Here is an 18637-nt window from a genome sequence, read left to right as displayed (position 1 = left end):
TACCTAATGAAATATAAATTAATTTTTTATGTGTTTTATTGATCAAATAAAGGATGAGATGCAAGCGGAGGAGAAAATGGTGACTTTGAGTTGCAGTCATATGTATCACTTGAGATGCATCGAGAAGTGGCTCAGGATTAAGAATGAATGTGTTGTCTGTAGAGCTTCAGCCATATAGAATACTGCTGATTACGGAAGTATTAGGATAGCACTCTATATTTTTTTAGATTTTGATGATGTATCAAAAAGGTTTATTTGGAAACTATTAGATACTTTGTGTTTTTTTTTCTCTTTGAATGAGTTGTGCAATATTACTCCGTACATATATGTTTTGAGTGAAAATTGGGTATGACATTCTTTTCATTTGCACGTGTAAGTTGTTTCATTTATAAAATTCGGACAAAATGATCTCTCTGGCAAAAAAGAAAAAAAATAATTAGATATATTTGAAGTAATATATGGGGCAAATATCAACAATTTTATTTTATAGAAAAATATTAAAAAAAAATATTTTCTCCTCAAACCTCTCTTCTAATATGGTAGCTCAACAGGCTCCATGAACGTGGGATATTTCTAAATTGTAAGGAAAAGTAACGGCTACTTGAACACAGTGCAACCATACTCAATTAACAGGTCAAAAATATGGTGAGATAATTGAATCAAGATTGAAATTAGCAGAACAAGTACAACACAGACTATATATCTATCTACACACTACAACACACCACAAGAAATACACATCACGCCTTCTTCACATGTTTCTAGAGTTAAAAAGAATCTCATACTTACTCCCCTCGATATGTTCGCAAGAACACCCTAACCCTAAGCCAGAAATAGAAGAATATTTAAGCACAGAGGTTACTGAAACTATTTTTCATGGAGAAGTCAGCACTAGATCGTTCCCTGAGGAGAAGGTAGTAGCAGCGTCTTCTTTCGCTATTGCGACGTAGTTTGCAGGGGCTGAAAGCCGGTTGTCTCTCTTACCGTCCCTACTGACAGATCTTACGCCATTGTTGCTTCCATGATGATGATGAGTGTTCAGTCTGCGACTAAGCGTGTGGTTCGATGAGCCTCCATTAGCACGAGGAACGACCATTTTTTTCATGCTCGATGATCGCACAGGGCTCGGTTTTGAGCCAAATAAGGCTTCTTGTTCTGTAGTGAGTTGTTCGTGGAAGCGCTTCTGGTCCTGGAATGAAGTTGACAATACGAAAAAGTAATTCTTGCCATCTATATCATACTTCTCTTTTTCTTTTTTTTTTGGAAAATTTATATACATACCGTTTGATTCCTATGTTTTACATATATGTCAACTTGCCTTATAAATGAAAAAGTGTAGTTCATTTTTTTGAGATATTTTTGATGTGATGTAAAAGAATGGGTGATATTAATAATAAAAGCAAAGTTCATGTGTTGTTAGATATGCAAATACATAGGAATTAGGTGGTTTACGTATATGTCCCTGCAGAATTTCAACATATCTATTTGGAAGATTTACATAAATACCACATAATTTCTGTATTTATATATCTAATACCAAAACTTTAACTTTTACATACATTCCACCTTAATCATGCAAGAAAAAAAGTGCATTTCACCTTTTTTTTAAGTTAAAATAGTGATATTTTTGATGTGATATGAAAGATTTGGTGGGTATAAATGTAAAAAGTAGAGTATAGGTGTTAGATATGTAAATAGGAAAGAATTGAGGGGCGTGTAAGAACAGACAAATGGAATATTTACCCTCTGTCGGCGCTTCTCTTCCTCCCTGTCATGCCTCAGCATGGTGTACTCATCAAGCATGGCGAGAAGGGAAACACCATCATATGTAAACTGAATCCCATGAGCTTCCTCCCATGCTCGAGTCTTGGACACTAGAGTTTCTACAAGGCCTAAGAAAAATCAAAAGTATCAATTTATAGATACTGCATAATAAATTAACTAAGGCCCATTTGGGATCACTTCTATTATTTTTATTTTTAAGTTATTTTTTTTATGTTTTTACTTGAAAAAAATAATGTTTAGTTGTTCTCAAAGTGTTTTGAACGTTTTTAAAAATAAGCTAATTTATTTTTAAAACAAAAATAAAAAAAAATGCATTAATTTTTTTTGTTAACTATGTAACACATTAGTAAAGTAGAGGGCTTTGTGTAGGAGAATTTACCTCTATGGCACTAAGAATTTTCAAATTTTTTTAATGTTTGGCTAAATTTAAGTTAAAAACATGACTGAATACTATTAATAGCACGCTTTTAATTTTTCTTTTATTATCCAAAAATTACAACTCTTAGTTAAATAACACTCTCTTTTACTCTTAGCAGTAAAATCACGAGTAACTTCATCGCCCATTCCTCCCGCCAGAGCAGCTCTTCTTTCGCTTTAAATTAATTTGCAGTAGACGTTGTTATTATTCTCAGCCAGAGAAGTATTATTTGTTATTCTGAGTTGACATTATTAGTATTGGACCACAACAACAATTTCTTCTGCTTATAGTAATAGTAGTCCTGTCTGTTAATTATTATCAATTCTTTTAATTTTATTATATTTTTCGGCTGCCCAAAGTATTTCTTTATAAAAATAGGGGGTGTCATATTATTTAAATATAAGTAAAAATAGAATTGTATTCTACACACAATCTAACCATGATAAATCTATAGAGACAAAAACAATAATTATTCCTTTGAATTGCATTTTTTGTGAGCTGATGTTTCTTTTCGGTTTTATACTTCTTTCGCTCGCTGCATAGGTTTTGACTATCCCTTAACACATCATAATTATATCTTATATCATTGTAATCATCATTAGCCTTATCCCAAAAATAGTTGACTTTATCAATTCTCATTTTACTATGTCGTATGTTTTTACTATTTTTTTTTTCTTCACAATCTTTTCAAATTAATATATTATCTGCTTGTCATATTGCTGCATCTTCAAGCCTCTACTACAATGCCCAAACCAACTATAGAAGTTAAATTATCAATAATTTATCTTCGATAGATGCTACTCTCACTATTTTCCAAGCGTAAAATTTTCATTCTATTACATCCCTCTTAATTTTAACAATTGCACACATTCATTTTAATGTTCTCATTTATCATAGATAAGTTGGCTATTAATGACTTTTTATTTCACAAAACTCAAATCTCTATAGCATTGTTGGTCAATTATAATTTTATAAAATTAACCATAATGTCTAAATGACATTCTCTAATCACTTCACTATTTTAACTACCTGATTAATCTCTAAAATTTACATTTTTACCCATATATTCAAATAAGGCAGTAACAAAAAGGCCAGGGAGAGATCCCAACATCCAAAATATATCATATATAACTAACAAAAATCTAAAATGGCATAAAAATATGTAATCTTGGGAAAATGTCATTACCCTGTTGTAGTCATCGAGCCAGCTCTCTTCTTCGCAAGCAGACATCCATTTCTCAACTTTTTCCAATATCTCCCTTCTGTTCAACGCTTCCTCCTTTGCTTTTAATATTTTATCATCCATTTCAACAAATAATTCGGAAGGCTCGACATTCCCAAACTCGATCAAAGCCACAATCTTCTTCTCTGCTTCCGCTGAATCAAAATCCATGTGAGCATGGGCATATATCTCTTCAAGTTCAGCTTGTTTTTTCATTGCTATTTCTTTCATTCTGCTAGCCTTCAGTTTATCTAACCTCTCCACTTCCTCTTCAGCCTTAAGAAAAGAGAAAATTAAGACGAATAATAACTGTAAGAAAAGTTCAGTTTTTTAGGGCTTCTTTGGGATCAACTTTGTTGTTTTATTTTTGTGTTTGTTTTGTTCTTAAAACACATCAGTTTAGTGTGTTATTCATATATTTTTATTTTTTGTTTCTAAAAATAAAGTAACGTGTATTAGAAAAAACTAAAAACAACTTTTAGTTGCTTTGAGTATTTTAAAAATAATCACACCTTAATCAAATATGTCAAATATATTATATTTCAAATCAAAACATAAGCAAAAAAAAAATAAAACAAAATATAAAAATATAAAAAATAAAAGTGATCTCAAATGAATCAAGAGGCTTTTTTGGGATCAATTTTGTTTTCTTTTTTACTTTCATTTTTAAAATATATTTGCTTAGTGTATTTTTTGTATATTTGTATTTTTAATTTCTAAAAACAAATTAACATGTTTTAGAAAATACTCAAATAATTTTTAGTTGGTATGGACATTTTTTAAATACAACCATATTTTAATCCAAAATGTCAAACATGTTTTGTTTTAAACCAAAATATAAAAATAAAAAATAAAAAACAAAATGGTCCCAAACAGCCCCTAAGTGACCAAAGCATCGTAACCTGCCAACCTGTTCAATTATATCAAGTGCGAGGGCTCCAGGGACAATGACCTTGTCCACGGTAGCAGATATATTAGAGGTAATGTGGCGGAATAATTCGCGCTCTTCAGAGGAAGTATCCATCAGATTCCAAAGATCAGTGAGCCGAGCAGCCAACACTTGAAGCTGGAACCAGCCAAAAAAAGTGAATTTAGTGAAACCGTCATAGTTCAGACTTCAGAAGCAGAAACTACAATACTCAATGATAGTTGAATCTCAAGAAATAAAGAATCCTATATAAGTTTAAGATCTAATTTCTAAATTTCAGCTTTGAACTTAGCTTCCACGGTCAGCTTGAATGTCTGTTTCAGTATGAATATATAGACCCTATAAATTACTATGGAAGTTAGATATCAGATTATACTCTAACAAAATGGCCTAATTTTAAAGTAGATGCACAGCAAAAAGCATGATTTATGTAGGTAAGACTAAAATATTCATAAAGAAAATGATATCAAATTAATGTCAGCTCAAATGCAGTACAATAATTTAGTTCCCTGATCTACTTTGAGATATTTAAGAAACAAACTTAAAGCTGAATGGAAACATTTTAAAGTAGTCTATTGAGGACAGGTAAATAGCTTGAAAATAAATTTAATCTTCTAATAAAATGTAACAAAAAATTAATTAGCCTATGAAGTAAATCATCACACATCTGCCCAGTAAATGAATCACCATGGAAAGATAAGAGGTTGTTTGGTTGCAAGTAATTAGAAATTAGGTGCATTATCTATACAATATAAAATTACATTTGAAATACTCGAGATTGTTTGTTTGATTTTAAATTAAATTTGAGAAATCATTTTTTTTGTATTTGGTTGGAAGCAAAGTAATTCAAATGTTTCTAGTTTTTCAATCACTAAGATGCATGAGGACGGGCTCAAAAGACGAACAATTTAAAATTCTGTCTTTAGATGAATTTTAAATCCCTAAAAAAATTTATTTGAGGCATTGAAATCTTTTTAAAGAAATATTTAGAATTTCTTTTACGCTTAAATAAACATCTTAAAACCCTATATTTCAAAAGCAATACGCTACTCAACATACACAATCAAAGAGCCCCTAAATAAAGAACAGCCATGTCCGTGAAAACCGAGTTGTATATTTAGCGCATATTTTAAGCGAGAGTTTTGGAAAGAAAAAACTAAAAATTGACGAGTCATGGAACCAAACCAAGGGATAAGGCTCATGATGGTGGCTATAATTTTGTGAGGTCAAATCATGTTTTCAAGTATAAAGGTCTCTGCATTTTTAATAAAATTTATATTAGAAATGATAGATAAAATCATGGTTTAGTCAGGCATTTCATCACCATTCAGTTGCATTAATAATGTTGGGATATCTTTCATAATAGTAAATCAAACTATTGGTAGATTCTAACAGGGGTGACATTAGAAAGCATACAAGTACTTTCTGGTTTATCAATTATCATCACCCTCCATTTTTTAACCAAAAAGATGAGAAGAAAAGCCAGAAAGGGCCACAAAATTTACCCAAAAAAAAGTGTCATACAAACAAAATTCTACCAATTAAGTCTTGCCATTAGATTTTCTTGCCAAGTATATCAATGCTCAATGAAATGAGAGGTGGCAGATATTAATCGGAAAGGGGAAATATTTCATGAAGATACCATTTACATCCATTGATTCTATTATCAAGCTCTAATATGAATAAAAACCAAAATAAGCAATTTAAGTGAAATAGGGAAAACAACCATTAAGTTGCTACAATGGTGACTAACATTTTTGTGTTGAATCGTAAACACAATCCAAAATCCAATTGGAAAGAGAGACTAAGACGATTAAACAATATGTCAAATAACTCTTTTAAGAACCCCGCACAAATAAAAGCAATACAACACTGTTGAAAAAGATAAAATTTGGTCGAAGGCAATAACAACAAGAAGCCTTTGTCTCACAAAGTGGGTCTGTCTACATGAATCATTTTTCTCCGTTGCGTCCTATCGAGTATCATATTTCATTTAATTATAACAAATTAATATCATTTTTATGCAACATGCCCAAGTCTTCATTAGGCCTAGCTCTACCTTTCTTAGCATAGTCAAATTTGAAACATCTACTCTCCTGACCGGGTCATCAGGTGATTGGTGTTTAACGTGACCAAACTATCTAAGACGGCTAATCTAATCTTGCCTGTCACTGGAACTACTCCAACCTTGTCACAGATACATTTGTTTTGCATTTTGTCTCTGTAAAGCTACTAATCCACCAAAGCATTCTCATCTCAGTAACACTAAACTTTATGCTTCTCTTTTACATGCCAACATTATGTGCCATAAAGCATTGTAAGTCTCATCACCATCTTATAAAATATTCCTTAAGTCTAAGTGGTACTTTTCTATCACATAATAGGACTGGTGCATTTCTCCACTATAACCATCCAACTTGAATTCTACTAATGGCATCCCCATCAATATCACTATCACATTGAACAATAGACCTGAGATATTTAAAACATTCACTCCTTTTAATGACCTGATCACCAATTGTTACATCCCTGCATTAGATCTACTTCTACTAAAATTACATTTCATGTATTCAATTTTATATCTACTCAAATAAAATCCATTGGATTCTAAAGTTGACTTCCATAAATCAAGTTTCTCCTATACTCTCTCTCTATCCACAAGAAGATTATCATCAGCAAAAAGCATACAAAAAGGTACATCCTCAAGTATATGTTTGGTAAGAACATCCTTAAATAAAGGAAAAAAATATGGACTTAAAGTTGATCACTGATGTAATCCAACTGAAATTGGAAAATGCTTGGCCAATTTTGTTAAAGGCATGAAAATATAATGACTTCGACATTTGTTAGTTCTTGCTCTGTAACAAAAACTTGTGTCTATTCCAAAATCCAATACACCCCAATTAACAAATGACGGCCTTCATAACAATCATACAATGCAACTCAAACAAAAAAGCCAAAAATGAAGGATAAATGATGTAATGCCATCCTAATCAGTTTGAAATGCTTTGACAACAATTCAAGTCACTCAAGCATCGCACATGCCAAAAAGCATGCTATGCAAATGTACTCAAAACATCTCAATTACCAAAAAAGACCTCCCATTAATGATTTGACTGAATGAGATAAAATTTAAGAATAGAAGAATCAATTGCATTAATCAAGCATAATAACCATTCATACAATTGGTTCAGCAAAGAGAAAAAATAATATTATAATTTAATAATAATACTCACCTCAATCACAACATCGTTTCCTCAATTAGTGCCTTTCGCATGACCTCAAGGATCGCCTAATTCAAATCATAGCTTTCTTTTAACTCAAATTTTTCTTATTAAATATTACCTCAAATAGAATAAATAACCAATAAACCTGTACTTCAAAGGCTCGGTTGCCTCCCTGCACACAAGGTTCTTCAAATTTTAAACATATATAGTTTGAATCCCGATTTAATTAACCATACCATTAGCATTTAATAATTTAATCATATGTATTAAATTAATAAATTAACATACTAAAGCCCTAACTCACCTTAAGCTTCTCTCATTTGATTTCGGCCCCTCAAAACTACGCATGTGAAGCCTATGATATCACCACTTACACTTAAAACTTCCTACCCGCACACTTCTTATTGGTGACCAAACCATCTAAGACGGCTAATCTAATCCTGTCTGTCACTGGAACTACTCCAACCTTGTCACAGATACATTTGTTTTGCATTTTGTCTCTGTAAAGCTACTAATCCACCAAAGCATTCTCATCTCAGTAACACTAAACTTTATGCTTCTCTTTTACATGCCAACATTATGTGCCATAAAGCATTGTAAGTCTCATCACCATCTTATAAAATATTCCTTAAGTCTAAGTGGTATTTTTCTATCACATAATAGGACTGGTGCATTTCTCCACTATAACCATCCAACTTGAATTCTACTAATGGCATCCCCATCAATATCACTATCACATTGAACAATAGACCTGAGATATTTAAAACATTCACTCCTTTTAATGACCTGATCACCAATTGTTACATCCCTGCATTAGATCTACTTCTACTAAAATTACATTTCATGTATTCAATTTTATATCTACTCAAATAAAATCCATTGGATTCTAAAGTTGACTTCCATAAATCAAGTTTCTCCTATACTCTCTCTCTATCCACAAGAAGATTATCATCAGCAAAAAGCATACAAAAAGGTACATCCTCAAGTATATGTTTGGTAAGAACATCCTTAAATAAAGGAAAAAAATATGGACTTAAAGTTGATCACTGATGTAATCCAACTGAAATTGGAAAATGCTTGGCCAATTTTGTTAAAGGCATGAAAATATAATGACTTCGACATTTGTTAGTTCTTGCTCTGTAACAAAAACTTGTGTCTATTCCAAAATCCAATACACCCCAATTAACAAATGACGGCCTTCATAACAATCATACAATGCAACTCAAACAAAAAAGCCAAAAATGAAGGATAAATGATGTAATGCCATCCTAATCAGTTTGAAATGCTTTGACAACAATTCAAGTCACTCAAGCATCGCACATGCCAAAAAGCATGCTATGCAAATGTACTCAAAACATCTAAATTACCAAAAAAGACCTCCCATTAATGATTTGATTGAATGAGATAAAATTTAAGAATAGAAGAATCAATTGCATTAATCAAGCATAATAACCATTCATACAATTGGTTCAGCAAAGAGAAAAAATAATATTATAATTTAATAATAATACTCACCTCAATCACAACATCGTTTCCTCAATTAGTGCCTTTCGCATGACCTCAAGGATCGCCTAATTCAAATCATAGCTTTCTTTTAACTCAAATTTTTCTTATTAAATATTACCTCAAATAGAATAAATAACCAATAAACCTGTACTTCAAAGGCTCGGTTGCCTCCCTGCACACAAGGTTCTTCAAATTTTAAACATATATAGTTTGAATCCCGATTTAATTAACCATACCATTAGCATTTAATAATTTAATCATATGTATTAAATTAATAAATTAACATACTAAAGCCCTAACTCACCTTAAGCTTCTCTCATTTGATTTCGGCCCCTCAAAACTACGCATGTGAAGCCTATGATATCACCACTTACACTTAAAACTTCCTACCCGCACACTTCTTTTTCTCGACACTCAAGCCCTTCTCTTGCAAGCCAAGCTGCTCAATTCGGCTCTACACCAACACACGAGAGCTCCCTCTCTTCTTTCTTCCTTTAATAAGCTAGGGCACCACTTCTCTTCCCTTCGGTTCGGTTCTTTCCCGCACAAGTTGCTTCTTCCATTTCCACTCCACGCGAGGCTTGACTTGATTGTGAGACTACGCCCGCTTCTCCTTTCCCCGCAAGAAAACCGTAAACCTTCGCCACAACTCCTCTTAACCTTCGAGCATAACAACTTCTGACACACTAGGGCATGAAATGAATCACGCCCAATCTTTACATCGTAACTTCTTCTCGAGAGTCTGACAAACATCCTCTAGGAAGTCCTTGCCACACAAATCATGCGTGCGAGTTGTTCTTCAACATTGTCACCTTCAACTAGTTCGACGACGCCTCCTACACAAGGCCAACACATGTCGTCGTCCTCTTCCTCTTTCGAACTTGAATTGATGTTTTGATGCTACCCTCTTCTTCCTTCTAATTCACTGTCGTTTATTCCTCTCTGTCTCCCTCTCTCACTCACTCGGGTTGTTACGAAGGGATCCTTTCTTTGACTTTTAAAAATGAAATGAAACTGTCGTGACGATTTATCGAATCATTGCACTAATTCAAAATATATTTATTTAATTATTTAATTATATTTTGTTTACTATTATTATTATTACTTATTAATTTAATTTATTTATTTTATTTATTTTATTTATTTTATTTATTTTATTTATTTATAACTTACAGTTATTACAATCTATTCTCATAAAAATTTCAACCTCAAAATTTGCATGATCTACTCCAAGTGTCAAATCATTTCGCATTAAGCAGGTAAAACTTAACTTATCCATGAATTTTCATCAAAAAGTTTAAATCTTATTCAACAAGATGAAAAGTTGGTATCATAAAATAAATGTCTGATACTAGATAGCTCAACTAACATTCTTCATCAACTTGAAAAGACATGCATCTAATGCTAGGTAACATAACGACAACAACACACATCCTCTCATAAAGACATGCACTGGAATGACACTCCTATAACATGTGATAAAACATAAAGCTCATCAAGCCCTAGTAGCATCAACATCAACATCAAATTCTTCAGGCTCTCCACTAGTAAGGGAATAAACATGAGGTCGAACTGACTGTCAATTGAACTTGAGTAAGAGCTGAGGTTGTAGACTCTATCTTTTTCCGACCACTCGAAGCCTTCTATGAAGAAGCTCCACCCAATTTCTGCTCGTCTGATGTTGTGGCCAAGTTATAACAATATCTAGCTACATGACCAGGCTAGCGAAATCAGTAGCATGTGTGAGAGCCCATCAAACATTCATTTTTTATGCTATTTTCACATTTGACACAAGTGACTACGGTACTACGAGAAGTGGCACCACTAAATCTATCATCAGAGAACTTGGGCTTAATCCCGATGGATCCCTCTGATTGATCTGCATACTCTTCTTCATCAATACACTTTCTCTTGTGTGTCTCCTTATGCTTCTAAATAACTTGAAAAAACAATCTCTAATAGCCTAGCCTGCTCCACTAACATAGAGTAGTCAATGATCCTCAAAGGGACGATAGCTATCTGATCGAATCCTTCAATCCAAAAAAAAAATCTACAGCATCTCTTCTACAGTAACTATCAGCTGTGGAGCATATCTTGAAAGTGTAGTGAACTCTGCTTCATTCGAAATAACTGACTTCTTTCCTTGCACCAATTTAATGAATTTGTCATGAATCTGTCTTCGAGCAGATAGAGATACAAACTACTCTCTGAAAAGCTCCACAAAATCCTTTCAATTTATCATCAGGTTGGGTGCATCCTCATGTCTATCCTAACGCTGTCAAAGCCACCACCTTTTTGCTTCTCCATCCAACACAAATATAGCTAAAACTGCTCTTCTTTCAGCAGGGCATATCATGCTATCTAATATCTTCTAAATTTGTATGAACTAGTTCTCCGCTTCAGTTGGATATTTAGTTCATTTAAACAAATGTAGGTATGAATCTTGAAATATCTTCAAGTACTTATCCATAATAATAATCTCACCACCACTAGATTGTTGTATAGACTCTTGAATCAATCGAATCATGGCCTTCATCATCTGGGTGAGGACATTTGTATTCACATTTACAGCAGACGGTACTTCATTTTTTAATAGACGCCCATCTATAATCTTGGGTGCATCCATCTGCCTAAATTAACATAATGACTTAAAATTAACTTAAATTTTTAATTATTATTATTATTAATTCTTTTTTAAATGTCCTATTTGCCCTTTCATTAATATTTCATTAATTAATCGTAAACCTTGCTCTTATACTATTTTTATCAAGACACAGCCAAAGGCTAGGAATTAATCAAGGCAGATACAGACAATCGAATGGTGAAAAATATATTTTTCTATATTCTATTTGTATAACTAACACTTAACAAATGATAGATCCTCTACAGATAAGAAAATTAAACTAAAGCAGTTATAAATTTGCCTCAAGTCAGGTTGCATGCATCTTCTAGAAATATTTCCTCTTCCATTGCTCCTTTATTAATAGATTAATTCAACTTGAAAAGTTAGTTTAAAACAATAGTGGGCTAAAAAACTAGTGAATACTCATACTCCTAAATCATAGTAACATAATGAAAAAGAAGACTATATGTATGTCAATTAAAATTTATGTAAATCAATAAAAGAGCAATTGAAGGATTGTACTATCTAATATGATCATTCAATATAATTCTAAGCATTCATTGTTTTACTATATTGTTCACAAATTAATATTTTTTTAATCTATACACAACCGTCACATGAGCGTCGTCTAAAATTGTACAACTTAAGATACGTCAATATTAATATCATTTTTCATTTACGTAATGGGATACTTTAGTGTTACTCAGCTAGTACCATAAAGGAATGACTTCATCAAGTGAAACAAACAAATACAATCAATTTATGCAGTTCATATCATTCACAATTTCACATTAATCAATATGTAATATTTGATACTATAATACATAAAACTTTTCATAACAAGAGATCATAAGCATTCATATCGAAATGACCGATAAATTTAAGAATCAATTCATATCATTCACAATTTCACATTAAACAATATGTAATATTTAATGCTATGATACATAAAATTTTTCATAATAAGAGATTATAAGCATTCATATCGAAATGACCAATAAATTTAAGAATAGAGGAATCAATTGCATTATCAAGCATGACTAATAATGTATATAATTGGTTTGGAAGATATACAAAAATGATACTATAATTTAAGAGCCCTCACCTCAATCACAACGTTGTTTTCTCGATTCACGACTTTCGCATGACCTTAATGATCTCCTGATTCAAATCATAAGTTTATTTTTAACTCAAAAATTTATATTTAAAAAATTACCTCAAATAGAATAAATAACCATAAATCTTACTTTAAAATGCTTGGTTGCTTCCCTGCACGCAAGGCTTATCCAATTTGAAACTTTGTATATTTTGAATCTTGATTTAATTAACCATACTATTAAATTTAATAACATAAACATAATCATAAATTAACATATTAAAACCCTAACTTACCTTAAGATTCCCTCATTTTGTTCGACTCCTTAAATTTATGTATGTGAAGTCTTCATTGCACGTGAGTCGTTCTCCTGCAAGCCAAGCTACTCGATTTTGCTCTACACCCGCACGCAAGAGCACTTCCTTCGATAGGCTGGGGAACCACATTTCTTTGGTTTGGTTCTTTCTCGCACAAGCTACTTCTTCCTCCTCTTCCACTGCAAGCGACGCTTGGCTCGATTGTCAAACTCTGTCTACTTCTCCTTTGCTCGAACACGTAAGAAACTTGTAAGCCTTCACATCCACTCCTCTTCTCCTTCGAGCACAACAACTTTCGACACATAAGAGCGCATAATGGATCACACCCAAGATTTATGTTATAGCTTCTTCTCGAGAGTTCGTCGATCACCCTCTGGTAAGTCCTTGCTACATGAATCATACATATGAGTCGTTCTTCAACGGTCACCTTTGTCTTGTTCAACAAAGCCTCCTATCCCACAAGGTCAACACATGTTGTCCTCTTCCCCTTTCGGCTTCGAATTGATGTTTCGATGCTACCCTCCTCTCCTTCCTTCTCCTTCACCATCGATTCTTCTTTCATCTCCATGTCCCTCGCTCTCTCAGTTTGTCACGACCAAAGTATCTTTTATTCGACTCTTAGTGACGATTCATCGGCCATTGACACTAATTCAATATATATATATATATTTCAATAGTATTTTATTATCATAATTATTTATTTTATTTATTTACAACATATAATTATTACAAATAACAAAAAGTGCAGCAAAAATAAATGAAAGTAAGAAAAACAATTTTCGTTTTAACTGCTCAAATTTCATTGAAGTTTACTATTTTTTTTACAAAATAATTTAAAAATGAGAAATATTGTAATTTAAAAATATTTATTCACTGAGTAGTTTAACTCAAACCTTTAGTTGCTAGTAAAACCAACTTTAGGGTAGATGGATCCTAGAAAGTATGTGTATATGTGTCGAGGAGTGCAAACAATATGTATCATAGTTCAGTTTTATTTTTATTAGATATGAAGTTTAAATATGAATAAACCTTTGTAAACATAAATTTTATAAAATAAAATTACATTGTATTATGAATTTCATTTTGTTGTGAAATGAAACTGTTAGATAGTTTTTCTCCGTTTGATCGACAGTTCCCGCCTTGAAAGTTCCCGAATCAGGTCGTGAGAAGAGTGAGATATCAGAATCCTAGTCAAGTGGAAAATGATCATAAGACAGTCATTAGGAAAATTATTAATCATCTAGTGTTGCTAGCGTCCGTATAGAGGCATTTACTCTGATAATGGCTCCAGTGACACGACATATTCAAAGTTCTCAACCCCAGGACAATGCTAGTGGAACAAAACAGATGAAAAAATATCTAAAATTGTTTTAGTATTTGTAACTAACATTATTTTCAGGAGCAGGAGGGTCAGTTGGGGCAGAGAATCAATTATTATGAATCGAGAAAATCATTGACGGTTTGTCCTGCCCGCAGAGAGGTGGCAGTAGAGACAGCTACAGGTGAGTTTTTCATTGGCCACATTTGCTTTCGAGGGGAAACCAGAGAGGTGGCAGTGGGGACAGCTACAGGTGAGTTTGGAGGACTACCAACAATCAAATTTAGTGGGATGATTTCATGAGAACTTTACATGATTGGTTTGTTCTTCTCTCAGTCAAGAGGCTGATGCATGAATGATCTATTAGGTTGGTGCAATGTGGCCACTCCATCATAAGAGATGTCAATGTTGTATCCCGTTTTTCATTTTACTTTTCTTTTTTTCCTTCTTCAAGTTTTTTGCATTTTTAGAGGTTGACTGCATACGTTTAGAAGACCGTAAAGACTTTGATTATTTTGGCATAAAATACTTTATATTTTCATATAATGTATCTTCATGAATAAAAAATAGTCAAATGTTACTAGTTATCATGATTCATTCTCCATTTTTTAGGTACTACATGCCTGATGTACAGTAGATTGAACGATCTCATATTCATGAATCCACAACCGATCAAGAAGAGCTTTAAACGAAGTATCACAATCAAGTGTATAAAACTTAACCTTGATATATAGTTTCATGAAATAGCTTATGAAGTTAAAGATGAAATGCTTAAAATAGCAAGATGATTTGAGTATTATAAGATAAAAATATACCATAAAGACATTTAGGTAAATTTTACAAATTTGCATTAATGATGCTTATGATGTATTGGTCTAGATAGTAGACAAAAATACTTATTGAGAGCTAAGTTGAATGTCGCAAAAAAAAATCTTTAAGATGAATATATGACAAAAGAAGAAACGATAAACTAAAAAGAGACGATGTAATAGTTACTGATGGATTGACAACTATTAAAAGAAAAAATATTTAAAAATATGCATGATTGGGTTGAACACATACGAGCAAAGGTCGCAATAAGATAAATAAATAAAATTGGAGTAAAAGAACAATTAAGAAAATGGGTAAACTGAATAGAACTTGTAAAAAAAGAAAGAATTAAACAAAATAGGTTCAACGCCCATGCCACATTAAACATGTATGAATGACGTAGGAATACTAATAAAGTGACCCCAAATGACTTAGATAAATCTAATGATGATGGCAATGATGATGTTGAAGGTATTAATATGATTCAACCAGAGAATCCAAGAGAACCTCATGAGCAATAAATTTCAACGAAAATCTTAATCCCCAAAACACAAACGTCCATTTCCCTTCTAGTAAACCCCAAGAAAAACCTCAGGAACACCGCTTGGCCTATCATCCTCTTTTCCACCATGAACCCCTTTAAGTAGAATGAAGTTGAACTCTCAAACATTGAGGCGCCTTTTGGCGTAATAGATGGAGTTTCAATAGAAATTCCAAAGTTAAGTGTGTTTGCATGGGAGGACTCCTGGGATGGGTGACCCTCTAGGAAGTTACACAATAGAAACAGAATCGTGAGCATTAGGCCAAAGTGGATAATATCTCGATGGGTGAGTAGGGCTGTCAAAAAAGCTCGTTGTTCGTGAACAGCTCGTGTTCGGTTCGTTCGTTAAGTAAACAAGTCGAACACGAACATGTTTTTAAAGCTCGAATTATAAATGAACCAAACACGAACAACTCTTTATTCGCTCGTGTTCGGCTCGTTTTAGCTCAAAATAAAAAAAATATATTATATAATAATATGTTATATATATTATTTATATAATAAAATATTATATATATTTATGTCTAAGCACCTTGTGCAGTAATGTGGTTATATTTTTTATTTCATACATTTAGTCCAGATTCGAATCCAACATTTTACATCTATTTTTTTTCAATTTAATTTTAACGAGTCAATTTCGAGTTGAACATGAGCCGAACACGAGCTAAGCCTAAGCTCGCTCAAGCTCGGCTCGTTTACAGCCCTATGGGTGAGAGTTCGGGCTATTACAAATGGTATCAGAGCATTACACCAACCTGAAGATATGAACTAAGTGTAATACAGAATAGAGTGATATGATATGGGAGCCATCCCATGAACCCAAGACAAAACAAAGTGCTATACGATTGGAACCACTTCTTGAATCTGTAGGGGTCGCCTCTAAAATTATATCTGTCCGGTGAATGATTATGAGTTTAGTGCAATATGAGAACATCAGTTACTTAAGCTTGGGTTGTTACATCCACAGTCAAATAGCAATTTTTACTCAAACCTATATAAATCCCCTCTTAGCCTTCTAAAAGTTAAGAAAACAAAATCATTGGCATAGTTTCAAAGAACTCCAACTTCATCCCCTTCAGCTTTTTCCACTAACATTCATCGTACACTCCTACAATCTGCTTATAGTTTCCATATCAAATTGGGCATTCCTCAACTTCTCCAAAGGTTATTAACACCCATAATTGGATTTTTGTTAAGCCAACTTGATATATCCAAACTTGGATGCAAGTGAAAATCAAGCACACTGAGGTAAGCTTGGAGAAGCTCAATATCACGACTAGACCTGATGCTTTAACTTACATTAAAACTTTAAGATTAACTCTTTCTGTTTTATTTTAAGTATTTAACAACTTAACTATTTTACTAGTCATCACAGGATTACCATCATACCCAAAGATATCCTCAAATATGTACCTAAAGGCACTCTAAAAATATGTCTGAACGTACCCATAAAATTGTACTCGAATATACTATCAAATTGTATTCAAATGTACACTTTTACCATTTCTTTTAACGTGCACAAGTATATTATATCTCCTTTCAGTACCATCTAACGTACTCCTGTATAACTTAAATCTTTACCTTTCTTTTCATATCAATTAAAATCTTTTAAATGTACCTTCATATGTAAATTATTTTCCTCTCATCCCTTGTACTTTTTCAGACTTTCAATATGCAATGTATAGCTGATAAACTTATTTTAAACCATTTCATAAGGCAAGTATCCATTTACTAAAACATTTATTTTAATGCATGATTTAATGTATAGAATAAAAAAATCACTCACCTTGATTTAAAGACACATCTCAAATAATTTAACTTACACTTCACTTATTGATTATTAACTATTAATTAAATGTACATATTATGAGAATTCTATTCTAAAAGAAAGAGTTGATATATCTAATGATATATAATTAAAATAACACAAATAAGTAATTATACCATTCATTACCTTGGAAAGATTTGGTTTGCTTCCTTGCACAAGTCTCCTCTTTCCTCCATTCAATTTCAATATTATAACTTCTCAACCTCAAGTACTTCCTGATTCAATTAAACTTTATTTTAATATTATATACATACACATGTATACATACATACATATGTATACATACATATGTATACATACATATGTATACATACATATGTATACATACATATGTATACATACATATGTATACATACATATGTATACATACATATGTATACATACATATGTATACATACATATGTATACATACATATGTATACATACATATGTATACATACATATGTATACATACATATGTATACATACATATGTATACATACATATATATATACATATGTATACATATATATACATATACATATAGATGTATATATATACGATGTATGTATATAGATGTATGTATACATACATATACATACATATACATACATAAATTCAATTAAACTTTATTTTAATATTATATATATACACATGTATACATACATATATATATATAGATATACATATATATACATATGTATACATACATATGTATACATATACATAGATATACATATGTATACATACATATACATATACATATGTATACATCTATATCTATACATATATATACATATGTATATATATACATATGTATACATATAGATGTATACAGATGTATGTATATGTATGTATACAGATGTATGTATATGTATGTATCTAGATGTATGTATATGTATGTATGTAGATGTATGTATATGTATGTATGTAGATGTATGTATATGTATGTATGTAGATGTATGTATATGTATGTATGTAGATGTATGTATATATCTATATAGATATATATATATATGTATATCTATATATATATGTA

The 18637-nt window shown here is 31.9% G+C and overlaps 1 protein-coding gene across 1 annotated transcript in view; it reads right to left on the bottom strand.

Annotated features, from left to right (window-relative positions):
• Positions 1–643: 643 nt before the first annotated feature.
• Positions 644–18637, bottom strand: part of LOC110030303 (65-kDa microtubule-associated protein 1-like) — a 22298-nt gene continuing 4304 nt past the window's right edge. The window contains exons 6-10 of the mRNA XM_020732948.1: positions 4336–4491; positions 3390–3701; positions 2642–2651; positions 1744–1892; positions 644–1189 (exon numbers count right to left, since the gene is read on the bottom strand). Coding sequence (XP_020588607.1) covers positions 875–1189; positions 1744–1892; positions 2642–2651; positions 3390–3701; positions 4336–4491 — 942 coding nt within the window. The 3' untranslated portion in view covers positions 644–874. The remainder of the gene's footprint in view (positions 1190–1743; positions 1893–2641; positions 2652–3389; positions 3702–4335; positions 4492–18637) is intronic.

This window comes from Phalaenopsis equestris, unplaced genomic scaffold, assembly GCF_001263595.1.
Source record: "Phalaenopsis equestris unplaced genomic scaffold, ASM126359v1 Scaffold000695, whole genome shotgun sequence".
NCBI lineage: Eukaryota > Viridiplantae > Streptophyta > Magnoliopsida > Asparagales > Orchidaceae > Phalaenopsis > Phalaenopsis equestris.
The sequence above is the reverse complement of the archived record's forward strand: the minus strand, read 5'-3'. Positions and strand labels throughout refer to the sequence as shown.